The sequence below is a fragment of the Pongo abelii genome, chromosome 16 (genome assembly GCF_028885655.2).
Source record: "Pongo abelii isolate AG06213 chromosome 16, NHGRI_mPonAbe1-v2.0_pri, whole genome shotgun sequence".
NCBI classification, from domain to species: Eukaryota; Metazoa; Chordata; class Mammalia; order Primates; family Hominidae; genus Pongo; species Pongo abelii.
The window spans coordinates 36511699-36529380 of NC_072001.2; the positions used below are offsets into that span (position 1 = coordinate 36511699).

The following is a 17682-nucleotide window of genomic DNA, read 5'->3' on the forward strand; positions in this document are numbered from 1 at the left end:
TGTAAGATTCTTAGTAAGCTTTAGGCCTAGGCCTAGTGTCACATGTAAAGGATGGTGTATGTATCTTTGCATTCATGTTGACTACCTATTAAATTGTACATAGACCAAAAGAGAATTCTTTTTTTTTTTTTTGAGACAGAGTTTCACTGTTGTCACCCAGGCTAGAGTGCAGTGGTGCAATCTTGGCTCACTGCAAGCTTCATCTCCTGGATTCAAGTAATTCTTTTGCCTTAGCCTCCCGAGTAGCTGGGACTACAGGCATGCGCCACTACACACAGCTAATTTTTGAGTTTTTGGTGGAGATGGGGTTTCACCATGTTGTCCAGCCTGGTGTCGATTTCTGACCTCAGGTGATCCACCCGCCTCGGCCTCCCAAAGTGCTGGGATTACAGGCGTGAGCCACCGCGCCCAGCCCACAAGAATTCTAAATCTAAGAAATTATCTTTCCCAAACTCACAGGAGAGCTTTATGCAGATGCATTTTGACAAGGTCTCACCTTCAACCACTACTAGAACATGAGGAGTCACTCTCCTGTTCCTGTTCTTCGTCTACAGAGTGTAGATAATGTCATTGATAATGTCTGGCCCATTTCCTCCCAGGGCAGGAGAGACTGTAGGGTCTTATACCTAAAAACACCAGAAAGACTATGTTTCGGGTGAGATGCTGCAAAGGATGTTTTGACCTTTTGAGAGAAGGCTGGTGCTAACTAGCACCCCCACCCACAATGGGGTCCACCTTCCATGAGGAGATGGGCCAGGGAGAATGCTGGGGTGTGTTCTGCAAAGTGCTTCTGCTCAAATTCTCTTCTAGGAGAAGGAAATTTATCGCTGGCCTGCCCGAGAGTCCCTGAAAACCATGCTGGCTGTGGGCTGGACTGTGGAGAGGACCAAAGAGGGAGAAGCTTTGGTTCAACAGCGGGAAAATGAGAAGCTTCGAAGTGTGTCCCAGGCCAACCAGGTACCACACCACACCCAGAGGCCCACGCTGGGCCGATGGAAGCCATGGAGAATCTGGGAATGTTCTGCCTGGGGCATCATAGGTGGGACCGTCTAAGATAAACCCTGGGGATTTTTCGGGACACATTTTTGACAGCTGAAGTTGGGGATGCCTGATAAAAACAAGGAAAATAATGGTAACCCAGTGACCCTGCTTTTGCTTTCCTAGGGCAACAGCTACAGCCCTGCTCCCCTCGACCTCTCAAACGTTGTGCTCTCCAGAGAGCTCCAGGTCAGTGCCCCAGGTCCAGCATGACTTGCTTTCAAGTGCAGGACGCATTACCTTCCAAAGAGTTAAAGGGGGAAAAAAGGGAAAGAATGCCTAGAACATATCACCACTAAAATTCAAAACTGAAGATGGTCACATTGTGCAGAGGCTACAGGGAAAGTCTCTGCAGAGTGAACCAATCCTCCAAGAAGGGGAGGCTTTGCGCTTCTTCCAAGGACTTCATGATGGGTGCTGACTCAGTAGGAAGAACCACCAGCACACTAGAGTCATTCCTTAGTATCCATGGAGGCTTCACCCTAGGACTTCCCACAGATACCAAAACCCACGAACGCTCAAGTCCCTGACATAAAATGGCATAGTTTTACCTACAACCTACACACATCCACCCATATACTTTAAATTATCTCTAGATTATTTATAATTCCTAACACAATGTAAATTCTATATAAATAGTTGTTATGCTGTATTGTTTAGAGAATAATGACAAGAAAAAAGTCTGTACATGTTCAGTACAGACACATTTTTTTCCAAATATTTTCAAGCTATGATTGGTTGAATCCGCAGATGCAGAATGCATGGTTAAGGAAGGCTGACTATACTGTATGAAAACCCAAAATAAATAAGACAGCTAGGACAAAATCTATGAAACTTAGCGCCTCAATGGAGGTTCTTGCTGGTCATTGTAAGGCCCCCAGAACATAAGGACAGCCCACACGTCCCACAGTGGGTTTGCTGGAGCTCCCTGTGATGGTGCAGGCAGGCAATCATTGCAGGATATAGGGATGTAAGACCAAGGGGTTGAAACTGAAAGCCCTAAGCTGCTTCCTCCCGTTGCTCCCCTCCTGTACACATTGGTGGCTGTGGCCTGCCTTAGCCTGGAGCACTCACCGTCTGGAAGTCCCTGAGACCAGCCCCTTAGACCTTAGAGAAAGTTTCTTGCCAAAGTACATCCTTCATTCTAAGTCACTGTTTTACAAGCCTTACAAAGATGGATTCTACTAGAGAAATCTTATTTACAGCACTTTCCTTTAAGATGTGATTATTTTTAGTTTGTTAAGCTATAGGCTTTCGGGGGTTCTAGACTTTTCTTGGCCCGCACTCCCAACTCCCCATCTGAGGTCAGCAGTACAATACCAAGCTGCTGTGAAAAATGATGTGCTGCCAGCATGCAGGTTCAAGTGGAAATGGATTTTTCTCATAAATGCATCAAACTGCCAGAATAATAAGTTACAAGGGAAGGACAGAGTTAGAAATTGTTTTGTATGTGTATGGGAAGATAGGAAACTAATGAGGTACATAAGCACAGACTAATTAATGATGGGAAGCCCTTGGCCGTCTGCTGTTAGTGTTCAGTGGTGTGCTTTTCCCGAGGCTGCCTGAAATGGCCTAGCAGCTATGAAGCCAGCTTGTCTGCTTTCTTTCTCTTTGACTTGGCTCTTCTTGGTGAGACACAGGGAATGGTGGAGGTCGTGGCTGAGAACTATCACAATATCTGGGCCAAGAAGAAGAAGCTGGAGCTGGAGAGCAAAGGTGAGTGAGGTTCACAGCATCCCCTAAAGAAACTGAACCGGGGCAGCTGTGGTCTCCCAGAAGTGCAAAAGAAGAGCCAAATGTCATCTCTCACCTTACTGACCCCAGGTGGTGGCAGTCACCCTCTTCTGGTACCATATGACACCTTGACTGCCAAGGAAAAGTTCAAGGACCGGGAGAAGGCACAGGACCTATTTAAGTTCCTCCAGGTGAATGGCGTCATCGTTTCCAGGTAAGTCACCTTCCATGTGATGTTAGTGGGACAGGGCTGTGCCTCCCCAGGTATTTAATTACCTGCCTACAAAACCCATCCAAGTAAGGAGAACAATTCAGTCTTCTAAAATGAGAACATTTTTATTTTGGAAGATGAAGCCCCCTTTTTTTGACATAAGCAGAAATGTTAGGTATTAATTTTTAAAGACCAGTGGCAACAAAGAATTACAAATTATACCTACATACCTTAAACATTTCATTGTAACTTAAAATATATAAACATGCACTCATTCACAAATCTTGTGCTGTGGGCCAAGGCCCTTTCTTTGTATATTCTCTTTATTGGAGTTATAAATGACATCCATAATACAACCTCAAAGCTTTGGAATTTGGGCTTCTTTAAAGAATGGTGATAATTTGCAGCACGTGATAACAGGGTAAATGCAGTACCGTAGATTTTTTTTTATTATTATTTAAGTTCTGTGGTACATGTGCAGAATGTGCAGGTTTGTTACATGGGTATACACGTGCCATGGTGGTTTGCTGCACCCGTTAACCTGTCATCTACATTTGGTATTTCTCCTAATGCTATCCCTCCCCTACCCCCACAACCCCCACAGGCCCTGGTGTGTGATGTTCCCTGCCCTGTGTCCATGTGTTCTCATTGTTCAACTCCCACTTATGAGTGAGAACATGTTTGGTTTTGGTTTTCTGTTTGGTTTTCAGTTTTTGTGTTAGTTTGCTGAGAATGATGGTTTCCAGCATTATCCATGTCCCTGCAAAGGACATGAACTCATCCTTTTTTATGGCTGCATAGTATTCCATGGTGTATATGTGCCACATTTTCTTAATCCAGTCTATCATTGATGGGCATTTGGGTTGGTTCCAAGTCTTTGCTATTGTGAACAGTGCTGCAATAAACATACGTGTACATGTGTCTTTATAGTAGAATAATTTATAATCCTTTGGGTATATACCCAGTAATGGGATTGCTGGGTCAAATGGTGTTTCTAGTTCTAGATCCCTGAGGAATTGCCACACTGTCTTCCACAATGGTTGAACTAATTTATACTTCCACCAATAGTGTAAAAGCATTCCTATATCTCCACATCCTCTCCAGCATCTGTTGTTTCCTGACTTTTTAATTATCACCATTCTAACTGGCGTGAGATGGTATCTCATTGTGGTTTCGATTTGCATTTCTCTAATGACCAGTGATGATGAGCTTTTTTTCATATGCTTGTTGGCTGCATAAATGTCTTCTTTTGAAAAGTGTCTGTTCAAAGCCTTCACCCAGTTTTTGATGAGGTTGTTTTTTTTTTTCTTGTAAATTTAAGTTCCTTGTAGATTCTGGATATTAGCCCTTTGTCAGACAGATAGATTGCAAAAATTTTCTCCCATTCTGTAGGTTGCCTGTTCACTCTGATGATAGTTTCTTTTGCTATGCAGAAGCTCTTTAGTTTAATTAGACCCCATTTGTCAATTTTGGCTTTTGTTGCCATTGATTTTGGTGTTTTAGTCATGAAGTCTTTGCCTATGCCTATGTCCTGAATGATATTGCCTAGGTTTTCTTCTAGGGCTTTTATGGTTTTAGGTCTTATGTTTAAGTCTTTAATCCATCTTGAGTTAGTTTTTGTATAAGGTGTAGGGAAGGGATCCAGTTTCAGCTTTCTGCATATGGCTAGCCAGTTTTCCCAGTACCATTTATTAAATAGGGAATACTTTCCCCATTGCTTGTTTTTGTCAGGTTTGTCAAAGATCAGATGGTTGTAGATGTGTGGCATTATTTCTGAGGTCTCTGTTCTATTCCATTGGTCTATATCTCTGTTTTGGTACCAGTACCATGCTGTTTTGGTTACTGTAGCCTTGTAGTATAGTTTGAAGTCAGGTAGCATGATGGCTCCAGCTTTGTTCTTTTTGCTTAGGATGATCTTGGCTATGCGGGCTCTTTTTTTGTTCCATATGAAATTTAAAGTAGTTGTTTCTAATTCTGTGAAGAAAGACAATGCTAGCTTGATGGGAATAGCATTGAATCTATAAATTACTTTGGGCAGTATGGCCATTTTCTCAATATTGATTCTTCCTATTCATGAGCATGGAATGTTTTTCCATTTGTTTGTGTCCTCTCTTATTTCGTTGAGCAGTGATTTGTAGTTCTCCTTGAAGAGGTCCTTCACATCCCTTGTAAGTTGTATTCCTAGTTATTTTATTCTCTTTGTAGCAATTGTGAATGGGAGTTCACTTGTGATTTGGCTCTCTGTCTGTTATTGGTGTATAGGAATGCTTGTGATTTTTTCACATTGATTTTGTATCCTGAGACTTTGCTGAAGTTGATTATCAACTTAAGGAGATTTGGGGCTGAGTTGATGGGGTTTTCTAAATACACAATCATGTCATCTGCAAACAGGGACAATTTGACTTCCTCTTTTCCTAATTGAATACCCTTTATTTCTTTCTCTTGCCTGATTGCCCTGGCCAGAACTTCCAATAAATGTTGAATAGGAGTGGCAAGAGAGGGCATCCTTGTTTTGTGCCTGTTTTCAAAGGGAATGCTTCCCATTTTTGCCCATTGGCTGTGGGTTTGTCATAAATAGCTCTTATTTGATACTTTATTTGATATTGGCTGTGGGTTTGTCATAAATAGCTCTTATTATTTTGAGATACGTTCCATCAATACCTAGTTTATTGAGAGTTTTTAGCGTGAAGGATGATGAATTTTATTGAAGGCCTTTTCTGCATCTATTGAGATAATCATGTGGTTTTTGTCATTGGTTCTGTTTATGTGACGGATTACGTAGTACCCTAGATATTTTTCAAATTTCCTCCCTTATCTTTGACAGTTGTCTTACCCATACTTAATTCAAAAATTACGTATTTGGAAGCCTGCAGTTGCAGGTCTTTACAAAATAGGCATCTTAGTTTTCATAGAATCAGCAGTTCTCTTCGTACTTTTATTTTGTTGTTTTATATGATATCTTATTAAATTACATAGTAATAATAGCAAGCATAACTGACATAGGCAGTCTTGGAACAAAGGGAATTGATTATTATGAAGATACAACTCTCCTGGAGAGATTGAATGCATCATGATGTCCTAAGGTGTTTTATCTCAAACTTACATAAGTCAAAATCATCTAGGTGAATGTTTTATATAGGATGGCATTGGCTGCTTAAGTCTTAAAGTCAGGCTATTTTCTCCCTGGTCAAATGGTGCTGGTGGGCTGTGCTACGTAGGATCATGCTTGCTGAGTTCTTTGTCAAATGAAAAGCCAGTGTTTTTATTCCGATATAGCCATTCTTCCTAAAAGAAACATTTACTGAGCAAGCTGCTGTTTCTTCTAGTTTCCTATAGAATTTTTGCCATTGAATGGCAAAAAATAAAAATAAAAATCTATACAAACATTTCTATTGTATCTCATATGAAAAAAATAGCAAGACTTATTTGCCATGTTGTCGAACAGGAAAGGTCAGACAGCAGGAGACAGTCTCCGGGGAAGCATTCGAGAAAGACTCCCGTCGTCATTTTAATCCTGTTCTTAACACCAAGATGAATCTGTGGTGTGATTTGCTGATAAATAACTTGCTCACAGAAATGAAAAATTCCCATTTACTGTAATGATAAAGGAAGTCAAGGAAACAGGAGGAAATCAAGAAGAAAGATAATTGAATTCAGCAAACATATCCGAACCAGTTGTCTACCACGTGCCAGATCCTGTGGTAGGAATTTCGATGCACAGATGATCAAGCGAGGTCCTTGTAGCCAAGGAGAAATCCTGGCTTCCCCCCACTCCTGCTCAGACCTGTTCTGTCTTCAGCTTCCCCATCACTCGATGGCAAGCCATTCTTCTACCTTCTCAAGCAAAAAACCTTGACGACTCTTTTTCTCCCAATCTACATCCAATCCTTCAGGAAATCCTGGCAGTTTTACCTAAAATATATCCAGAAGCCAGGCACAGTGGCTCACGCTTGTAATCCCAGCACTTTGGGAGGCCAAGGCAGATGGATCATGAGGTCAGGAGTTCAAGACCAGCCTGGCCAAGATGGTGAAACCCCATCTCTACTAAAAATACAAAAATTAGCCAGGAATGATGGTGTGTGCCTGTAATCCCAGCTACTCAGGAGGCTGAGGCAGAGAATTGCTTGAACCCAGGAGGCGGAGGTTGCAGTGAGCTGAGATCATGCCACTGCGCTCCAGCCTGGGCGACAGAATGAGACTCCATCTCAAAAATAAAAATACCCAGAATTTGACCACTTCTCACCCACTTCATGCTATCTTCATCCTTCTGCCTGTGCTCCCTGCTTCTACACTTGCCTCACCACCATGGTCAATTTTAAACACAGCAACCAGTGATCCTGTTATGATGCAAGTCATATCATGTCACTTCTCTATTGAAAACTTCTAATGGCTTCCCTTCTCACACAGAGCAAAAGCAAAATTCTAAGGATGGCCTTTAGGGATATACATGATTGTCCCCACTTCCGACCCCTTACCCCTCTAACCTTCAACACAGCATGCATGCTCCTGCCTCAGGACCTTCGCACTGTCTCTTCACTCCGCCTTAAGAACTATTTCCCCAGATGTCCATATGGCTCACCTCCGCATCTCCTTCAAGCCTTTATTGCAACATCAGTCTCCCAGTGAGACCAACCCTGACTACCCTATTTAACACTACAGTCTGCAAACCCTGACAGTTTTACCTTTAAAATATACCCAGAGGCCAGGCGTGGTGGCAGGCCTTTCTGGACCAGTTCTGGACCAGTCTGGACCTTTTCATTGTGCTTTAATTTTTCTTTTATTCACAAAATGTGTTAACTTCTAAGATTCCATCTAATTTATATTTTGTTTTTGTCTGTTTACAGCTAGCGTGTAAATTCTTTCCATAAGAGCAGAGATTTTTGCTTTCCCCTCAGACATCCCCAGCTCAGTACTCATTGTATGAATGATAAAGGTCTTTCTGAAAAATCTGTGCTCATACAGGCAGGTTCCAAGTGAGAGGGGAAATCAGTCAAATAATGAGTCATGTCACTATGCCAGAATAACCACTAACATTTGGAAATTAAATTAAACACTGGTAGGACTGGTGGTGTACCTGAGTGACATGGTTGTCTCTGTTATTTCCTGGGGTCTGTCCATATCCAACGTAGGGGTATGAAGGATATGGAACTGGATGCCTCCTCCATGGAGAAGAGGTTTGCCTATAAGTTCTTGAAGAAGATCCTGAAATACGTTGATTCTGCTCAAGAATTTATTGCCCATTTAGGTAAGTATCACTATGAAATATCCCAAAAGAATTCAATATTCTTTTATCAAGAAATAATCCTTTCAGACTGTAACTTTTTATGATTCATTTAGATGCATGATTTTAGGGGGAAAACAGTGGCTGAGATTTTTTTCCCCTGACTTAAAAAAAATCAATCTGGCAAGGCGCAGTGGCTCACACCTGTATTCCCAGCACTTTGGGAGGCCGAGGTGGGAGGATCACGAGGTCAAGAGATGGAGACCATCCTGGCCAACATGGTGAAATCCCATCTCTGCTAAAAATACAAAAAAAAAAAAAATAGCTGAGTGTGGTGGTACGTGCCTGTAGTCCCAGCTACTCAGGAGGCTGAGGCAGGAGAATCACTTGAACCCGGGAGGCAGAGGTTGCAGTGAGCCGAGATCGCGCCATTGCACTCCAGCCTGGTGACAGAGTAAGATTCTATCTCAAAACAAACAACAACAAAAAAAAACTCCTTAGTTTTTTTAGTGGACTTGATTGAACCTTTTGTCATTTTTTTGCACAACTTATCCTATTTTAACTTTCCTCTTGTCTTGCTTTATGACTGTGGACATATGACTCAACCTCTCTGAAGCTGCTTTCTTTTTTTTTTTTTCTTTTCTGAGATGGAGTTTTGCTCTTGTTGCCCAGGCTGGAGTGCAGTAGCACAGTCTAGGCTCACAGCAACCTCTGCCTCCCAGGTTCAAGCAATTCTCCTGCCTCAGCCTCCCAAGTAGCTGGGATTACAGGTGCCCACCACCACGCCTGCCTGGCTAATTTTTGTATTTTTAGTAGAGATGGGGTTTCACCATGTTGTCCAGGCTGGTGTCGAACTCCTGACCTCAAGTGATCCACCTGCTTCAGCTTCCCAAAGTGTTGGGATTACAGGTGTGAGCCATCGCGCCCAGCCTTGAAGCTGCTTTCTGATTGTTAAAGTAGAAAAAAGGGTAGTGAAACAGCTTAAAGAATTGACACAAGAAATAACTAACCAGCACAGTTGTAAAGTACTTTGTAAAATATATTTTGTGAAATCAGATAGCCTTTTTAAATAGCCTTTAGAAAAGCTGCTGTGTTTCTAAAATGCTGTGACTGATTTTTACTTTGGAACTCTGGCCAACTTTGTGTTACCTGTGTCTTTGTAGAAGCCATTGTCAGCAGTGGGAAAACTGAAAAGTCTCCCCATGACCAGGAGATCAAATTCTTTGCCAAAGTAAGTGGCCCTGCACTTAATCAAATTACTTTCTTCTTAGGATCTCTACTATTTAGGAAACAGGTTAAGTGGATTCAATGAAGATATCTAAAACTCCAATGGCTTCAGTGAGGTGCATGTATATTTCTCTGTTATTTAACAGTCCCAAGGGAGGCTGGCAGTCCAAGGAGGGATGCAGTCTGCCTAGCCCCACACCATCACCTGGGAACCCAGGTTCTTCCTCTCTTGCTACTCCACCATCTCCGGAGGTGTGGCCTGTGTGCGTGGTTCAGACAGGCTCACCTGCACTGTATCTGTGGGAAAGGGAAAAGGAGAAGGGAAGGCAAGCTGTTGCTTTTTAAAAGTTCTATCCCAATGGCTAGAACTTGTCATCTCTCACCTAACTGACCCCAGGCAGTATGTCTGGGGTCAATAAGGTGAGAGATGACAGGTTTACCCTTATGGTACATATGGTACCCTCTTCTGGTACGATATGATACCTCGAATACCAAGGAAAAGTTCAGGGACCAGGAGAAGGCACAGGACCTGTTTAAGTTCCATTTGAGCTTCATCCAGCTGAAAGGGAGACTGGGTGATACGTTTTCTGCCTGGGTGGCTCTCTACCCAGCTAAAACACAGTGGGATTCTGTTGCCAAAAGGAAGAAGGGGAGAATGAATTTGGGTGCTAGTTAGCAGTCTCTTCCATACAGCCCTGCTCAGAGGACTAAAGGCACAGAAGGGCTTGAGTCACCTTGCTCTGAGAAGCAGACAGAATGCTTGAGGCTAGTGGCACTGAGCCATGCCTCGAGTGCCTCTTGGATGCAGTGCCCGAGAAGCCCTGTCTGAGTGCAGCTGTCCCATAGGATTCCTCTGCAAATGCGCACACATTTCTTTGGGCCCTTAGTCCATGGCTGTCTCCTTTCACATACCCACAAGGACTCTGGTTTGAGGCATAGAAAAGGAAAATGTGATGGAAACTAGGAGCAAAGGGGTAGAATTTCCTGGAGATTACAGGACCAGGGTTCAGAGGCTTTTCGCTCACTGAAAATAAACACTTGTAATGAACCAAATGAAGAGTTTTGGATAGCTTCCTAGAAGTTGATTTGTGGTGCGTTTTCCAGGTTCTCCTCCCACTGGTTGACCAGTACTTCACCAATCATCGCCTCTACTTCTTGTCATCCCCTCTGAAGCCCCTTAGCAGCAGCGGATATGCCTCCCATAAGGAGAAAGAAATGGTGGCCAGGTGAGTCTACAAGATAAAGAGAAGGTGATGGTGTTGATGCAATTTACTTAAAATGCCAGGTTCCTGTGGACTAAAAGGTGAGTCTTTTGGAGAAATGAAACTGGATGATGTTTTGGTTTGTCATCTTAGTTTCAAAAGAAACTATATTCATACATATCTGAATTATTTCAGCAAGCAAATGAGGTATACTATGTGGGAGTACCCGTGGGGCTTGGGAAAGATTTATATACTTAAATCAACATCGGGACAGAGATTAAGATGGCCGAATAGGAACAGCTCTGGTCTGTAGCTCCCAGCAAGACCAACACAGAAGGAGAGTGATTTCTGCATTTCCAACTGAGGTACGGAGTTCATCTCATTGGGGCTGGTTAGACAGTGGGTGCAGCCCAAGGAGGGTGAGCCGAAGAAGGGTGGGGTGTTGCCTCACCCAGGCAGTGAAGGGGTCGGGGAACTCCCTCCCCTAGCCAAGGGAAGTCACGAGGGACTGTGCCGTGAGGAACGGTGCATTCCGGCCCAGATGCTATGCTTTTCCCGTGGTCTTCACAACCTGCAGACCAGGAGATTCCCTCAGGTGCCTACCCCACCAGGGCCCTGGGTTTCAGGCACAAAACTGGGCGGCCGTTTGGGCAGACACCGAGCTAGCTGCAGAAGTTTTTTTCATACCCCAGTGGCACCTGGAATACCAGTGAGACAGAACTGTTCACACCCCTGGAAAGGGGGCTGAAGCCAGGAAGCCAAGTAGACTTGCTCAGCAGATCCCACACCCATGGAGCCCAACAAGTGAAGATCCACTGGCTTGAAATTCTTGCTGCCAGCCCAACAGTCTGAAGTCGACCTGGGACACTCAAGCTTGGTTGGGGGAGGGGTGTCCGCCATTACTGAGAGTTGAGTAGGCCGTTTCCCTCTCACAGTATAAAGAAAGCCGCCAGGAAGTTCAAACTGGGTGCGGAAGGCACCGCAGCGCAGCAAAGCTGCTGTAGCTAGACTGCCTTTCTAGATTCCTCCTCTCTGGGCAGGCCATCTCTGAAAGAAAGGAGGCAGCCCCAATCGGGATTGTAGATAAAACTTCCATATCCCTGGGACAGAGCACCTGGGGGAAGGGGCGGCTGTGGGCGCAGCTTCAGCAGACTTAAAAGTTCCTGCCTGCCGGCCCTGAACATAGCAGCAGATCTCCCAGCACAGCACTTGAGCTCTGCTAAGGGACAGACTGCCTCCTCAAGTGGGTCCCTGAGCCCCGTGCCTCCTGATGGGGAGAAACCTCCCAGCAGGGGTTGACAGACACCTCATAGAGGAGAGCTCTAGCTGGCATCTGTCAGGTGCCCCTCTGGGACAAAGCTTCCAGAGGAAGGAGCAGGCAGCAATCTTTGCTGTTCTGCAGCCTCTGATGGTGATACCCAGGCAAACAGAGTCTGGAGTGGACCTCCAGCAAACTCCAGCAGACCTGCAGCAGAGGGACCTGACTGTTAGAAGGAAAACTAACAAACAGAAAGCAATAACATCAACATCAACAAAAATGACACCCATGCAAAAGCTCCATCCGAAGGTCACCAACATCAAAGATCAAAGGTAGATAAATCCACGAAGATGGGGAAAAACAGCACAAAAAGGCTAAAAAATTCCAAAAACCAGAATGTCTCTTCTCCTCCAAAGGATCACAACCCCTCACCAGCAAGGGAACAAAACTGGACAGAGAATGAGTTTGACAAATTGACAGAAATAGGCTTCAGAAGATGGGTAATAACAAACTCCTCTGACCTAAAGGAGCATATTCTCACCCAATGCAAGGAATCTAAGAACGTTGATTAAAAACTTTAGAGGAATTGCTAACTAGAATAACCAGTTTAGAGAAGAACATAAATGACCTGATGGAGCTGAAAAACACAGCACGAGAACTTCATGAAGCATACACAAGTATCAATATCCAAATCAATCTAGCAGAAGAAAGGAAATCAGAGACTGAAGATCAACTAAATGAAATAAAGCATAAAGACAAGATTAGAGAAAAAAATGAAAAAGAACAAACAAAGCCTCCAAGAATTATGGGACTGTGTGAAAAGACCAAACCTACGTTTGATTGGTGTACCTGAAAGTGACAGGGAGAATAGAACCAACTTGGAAAACACTCTTCAGGATATTATCCAGCAGAACTCCCCTAACCTAACAAGACAGGCCAACTTTCAAATTCAGGAAATACAGAGAACACCACGAAGATACTCCTCGAGAAGAGCAACCCCAAGACAATCATCAGATTCACCAAGGTTGAAATGAAGGAAAAAATGTTAAGGGCAGCCAGAGAGAAAGGTAGGGTTACCCACAAAGGGAAGCCCATCAGACTAACAGCAGATCTCTCGGCAGAAACCCTACAAGCCAGAAGAGGGTGGGGCCAATATTCAACATTCTTAAAAGAATTTTCAACCCAGAATTTCATATCCAGCCAAACTAAGCTTCTTAACTGAAGAAGAAATAAAATCCTTTACAGACAAGCAAATGCTGAAGGATTTTGTCACCACCAGGCCTGCCTTACAAGAGCTCCTGAAGGAAGCAGTAAATATGGAAAGGAAAAACCAGTACCAGCCACTGCAAAAACATACCAAAATGTAAAGACCATCAACACTATGAAGAAACTGCATCAACTAATGGGCAAAATAACCAGCTAGCATCATGACAGGATCAAATTCACACAGAACAATATTAACCTTAAATGCAAATGGGCTAAATTCCCCAATTAAAAGACACAGACAGGCAAATTGGATAGTCAAGACCCATCTCACGTGCAAAGACACACATAGGCTCAAAATAAAGGGATGGATAAATATTTACCAAGCAAATGGAAAGCAAAAAAAAAAAAAAAGCAGGGATTACAACCCTAGTCTCTGATAAAACAGACTTTAAACCAACAAAGATCAAAAAAGACAAGGGCATTACATAATGGTAAAGGGATCAATTCAACAAGAAGAGCTAACTATCCTAAATATATATGCACTAAATACAGGAGCACCCAGACTCATAAAGCAAGTCCTTAGAGACCTACAAAGAGACTTAGACTCCCACACAATAATAGTGGGAGACTTTAAAACCCCACTGTCAATATTAGACCAACAAGACAGAAAATTAACAAGGATATGCAGGACATGAACTCAGCTCTGGATCAAGCAGACTTAATAGACATCTACAGAACTCTCCACCCCAAATCAACAGAATATACATTCTTCTCAGCACCACATGCACCTATTCCAAAATTGACCACATAATTGGAAGTAAAGCACTCCTCAGCAAATGTAAAAAAAACAGAAATCACAACAAACTGTCTCTCAGACCACAGTGCAATCAAATTAGAACTCAGGATTAAGAAACTCACTCAAAACCACACAACTACATGGAAACTGAACAATGGGCTCCTCAATGACTACTGGGTAAATAATGAAATGAAGGTAGAAATAAAGATGTTCTTTGAAACCAATGAGAACAAAGATACAACATACCAGAATCTCTGGGACACCAGCTAAAGCAATAAACGTATAGAGGGAAATTTATAACACCAAATGCCCACAGGAGAAAGTGGGAAAGATCTAAAATTGACACCCTAACATCACAACTAAAAGAACTAGAGAAGCAAGAGCACACAAATTCAAAAGCTAGCAGAAGGCAAGAAATAACTAAGATCAGAGCAGAACTGAAGGAGACAGAGACATGAAAAACCCTTCAAAAAATCAATGAATCCAGGAGCTGGTTTTTTGAAAAGATTAATAAAATAGACCACTAGCCAGACTAATAAAGAAGAAAAGAGAGAAGAATCAAATAGACACAATAAAAAATGATAAAGGGGATATCACCACTGATCCCACAGAAATACAAACTACCATTAGAGAATACTATAAACACATCTATGCAAATAAGCTAGAAAAATCTAGAATAAATGGATAAACTCCTGGGCACCACATACACCCTCCCAAGACTAAACCAGGAAGAAGTTGAATCCCTGAATAGACCGATAACAAGTTCTGAAATTGAGGCAGTAACTAAAAGCCTACCAACCAAAAAAGGCCCAGGACCAGACGGATTCACAGCCGAATTCTACCAGAGGTACAAAGGGGAGCTAGTACCATTTCTTCTGAAACTATTCCAAACAACAGAAAAAGAGGGACTCCTCCCTAACTCATTTTATGAAGCCAGCATTATTCTGGTACCAAAACCTGGCAGAGACACGTACACACACAAGAAAATTTCAGGCCAATATTCCTGATGAACATCGATGCAAAAATCCCCAATAAAATACAGGCAAACCGAATCCAGCAGCACATCAAAAACCTTATCCAACACAAACAAGTCAACTTTATCCCTGGGATCCAAGGCTGGTTCAACATACAGAAATCAATAAACATGATCCATCACATAAACAGAACCAATGACAAAAACCACGTGATTATCTCAATAGACACAGAAAACGCCTCGATAAAATTCAACACCGCTTCACGCTAAAAACACTCAATAAACTAGGTGTTGATGGAAAATATCTCAAAATAATAGCTATTTATGACAAACCCACAGCCAATATCATACTGAATGGGCAAAAGCTGGAAGCATTCCCTTAGAAAACCAGCACTGGACAAGGATGCCCTCTCTCACCACTCCTATTCAACATAGTATTGGAAGTTCTGGCTGGGGCAATCAGGCAAGAGAAAGAAATAAAGGGTATTCAAATTGGAAGAGAGGAAGGCAAATCGTCTCTGTTTGCAGATGACATGATCCTATACTTAAGAAATGCCATCGACTCAGCCCAAAAACCCCTTAAGCTGATAAGCAACTTAAGCAAAGTCTCAGAATACAAAATCAATGTGAAAAAAATTACAGGCATTCCTATACACCAATAATAAACAAAACAGAGAGCCAAATCATGAGTGAACTCCCATTCACAATTGCATTTATTCTCACAAAGAGCATAAAATACGTAGGAATACAACTTACAAGGGATATGAAGGACCTCTTCAGGGAGAACTACAAAGCACTGCCCAAGAAAATAAGAGAGGACACAAATGAATGGAAGAACATTCCATGCTCATGGATAGGAAAAATCAATATCGTGAAAATAGCCATACTGCCCAAAGTAATTTATAGATTCAATGCTATTCCCATCAAGCTACCATTGTCTTTCTTCACAGAATTAGAAACAACTACTTTAAATTTCATATGGAACCAAAAGAGAGCCCGTATAGGCAAGACAATCCTAAGCCAAAGGAACAAAGATGGAGCCACCATGCTACCTGACTTCGCACTATACTACAAGGCTATAGTAACCAAAACAGCATGGTACTGGTACCAAAACAGAGATATAGACCAATGGAACAGAACAGAGGCCTCAGAAATAATACCACACATCTACCACCATCTGATCTTTGACAAACCTGACAAAAACAAGCAATGGGGAAAGGATTCCCTATTTAATAAATGATGTTGAGAAAACTGGCTAGCCATATGCAGAAAACTAAAAGTGGACCCCTTCCTTACACCTTATACAGAAATTAGCTCAAGATGGATTAAAGACTTAAACATAAGACCTAAAACCATAAAAACCCTAGAAGAAAACCTAGGCAATATCATTCAGGACATAGGCATGGGCAAAGACTTCATGACTAAAACATCAAAATCAATGGCAACAAAAGCCATAATTGACAAATGGGGTCTAATTAAACCAAAGAGCTTCTGCAAAGCAGAAGAAACTATCATCAGAGTGAACAGGCAACCTACAGAATGGGAGAAAATTTTTGCAATCTGTCCATCTGACAAAGGGCTAATATCCAGAATCTACAAGGAACTTAAACAAATTTACAAGAATAAAACAACCCCATCAAAAAGGGGGGTGAAGGATATGAACAGACACTTTTCAAAAGAAGACATTTATGCAGCCAACAAACATATGAAAAAAGCTCATCATCACTGGTCATTAGAGAAATGCAAATCAAAGCCACAATGAGATACCATCTCACGCCAGTTAGAATGGTGATCATTAAAAAGTCAGGAGGCCAGGCACGGTGGCTCATGCCTGTAAACCCAGCACTTTGGGGAGCCCAAGGCAGGCAGATCACGAGGTCAGGATTTTGAGACCAGCCTGGCCAACATGGTGAAACCCCGTCTCTACTAAAGATACAAAAAATTAGCCAGGCGTGGTGGCACACGCCTGTAATCCCAGCTACTTGGGAGGCTGAAGCAGGACAATCACTTGAATCCAGGAGGTGGAGGTTGCGGTGAGCCAAGATTGCACCATTGCACTCCAGCCTGAGTGATGGAGTGAGACTCCATCTCAAAAAAAAAAAAAAAAAAAAAAAAATCAGGAAACAATAGATGCTGGAGAGGATGTTGAGAAATAGGAATGCTTTTACACTGTTGGTGGGAGTGTAAATTAGTTCAACCATTGTGGAATACAGTGTGGCGATTCCTCAAGGATCTAGAACCAGAAATGCCGTTTGACCCAGCAATCCCTTTACTGAGTATATGCCCAAAGGATTATAAATCATTCTAATATAAAGACATATGCCCATGTATGTTTATTGTGGCACTGTTCACAATAGCAAAGACTTGGAACCAACCCAGATGCCCATCAGTGATGGACTGGATAAAGAAGATGTGGCCATATACACCATGGAATCCTATGCAGCCATAAAAAAGAATGAGTTCATGTCCTTTGCAGAGACATGGATGAAGCTGAAAACGCTCATTCTCAGCAAACTAACACAGGAATAGAAAACCAAGTACCACATGTTCTCACTCATAAGTGGGAGTTGAACAATGAGAACACATGGACACAGGGAGGGGAACATCACACACCGGGGCCTGTTGGGAGGTGGGGAGCAAGGGGAGGGATAGCATTAGGAGAAATACCTAATGTAGATGACGGGTTGATGGGTGCAGCAAACTACCATGGCGCGTGTATACCTATGTAACAAAACTGCACGTTCTGCACATGTATCCCAGAACTTAAACTATAATTTAAAAAAAGGGAAATCAGCATCTGTCCCGAGACAACATTG

At 42.6% G+C, this 17682-nt stretch overlaps 1 protein-coding gene across 7 annotated transcripts in view; it reads left to right on the top strand.

The window, feature by feature from the left end:
* The window catches only part of RYR3 (ryanodine receptor 3), a 561166-nt gene that overhangs the window by 439116 nt on the left and 104368 nt on the right, over positions 1 to 17682 (top strand). For all 7 annotated transcript variants that reach the window (XM_024232640.3, XM_054532557.2, XM_054532556.2 and 4 more), the window contains exons 54-60: positions 811 to 957; positions 1165 to 1227; positions 2679 to 2754; positions 2863 to 2986; positions 8113 to 8228; positions 9368 to 9435; positions 10536 to 10657. In XM_024232640.3, coding sequence (XP_024088408.2) covers positions 811 to 957; positions 1165 to 1227; positions 2679 to 2754; positions 2863 to 2986; positions 8113 to 8228; positions 9368 to 9435; positions 10536 to 10657 — 716 coding nt within the window. The remainder of the gene's footprint in view (positions 1 to 810; positions 958 to 1164; positions 1228 to 2678; positions 2755 to 2862; positions 2987 to 8112; positions 8229 to 9367; positions 9436 to 10535; positions 10658 to 17682) is intronic.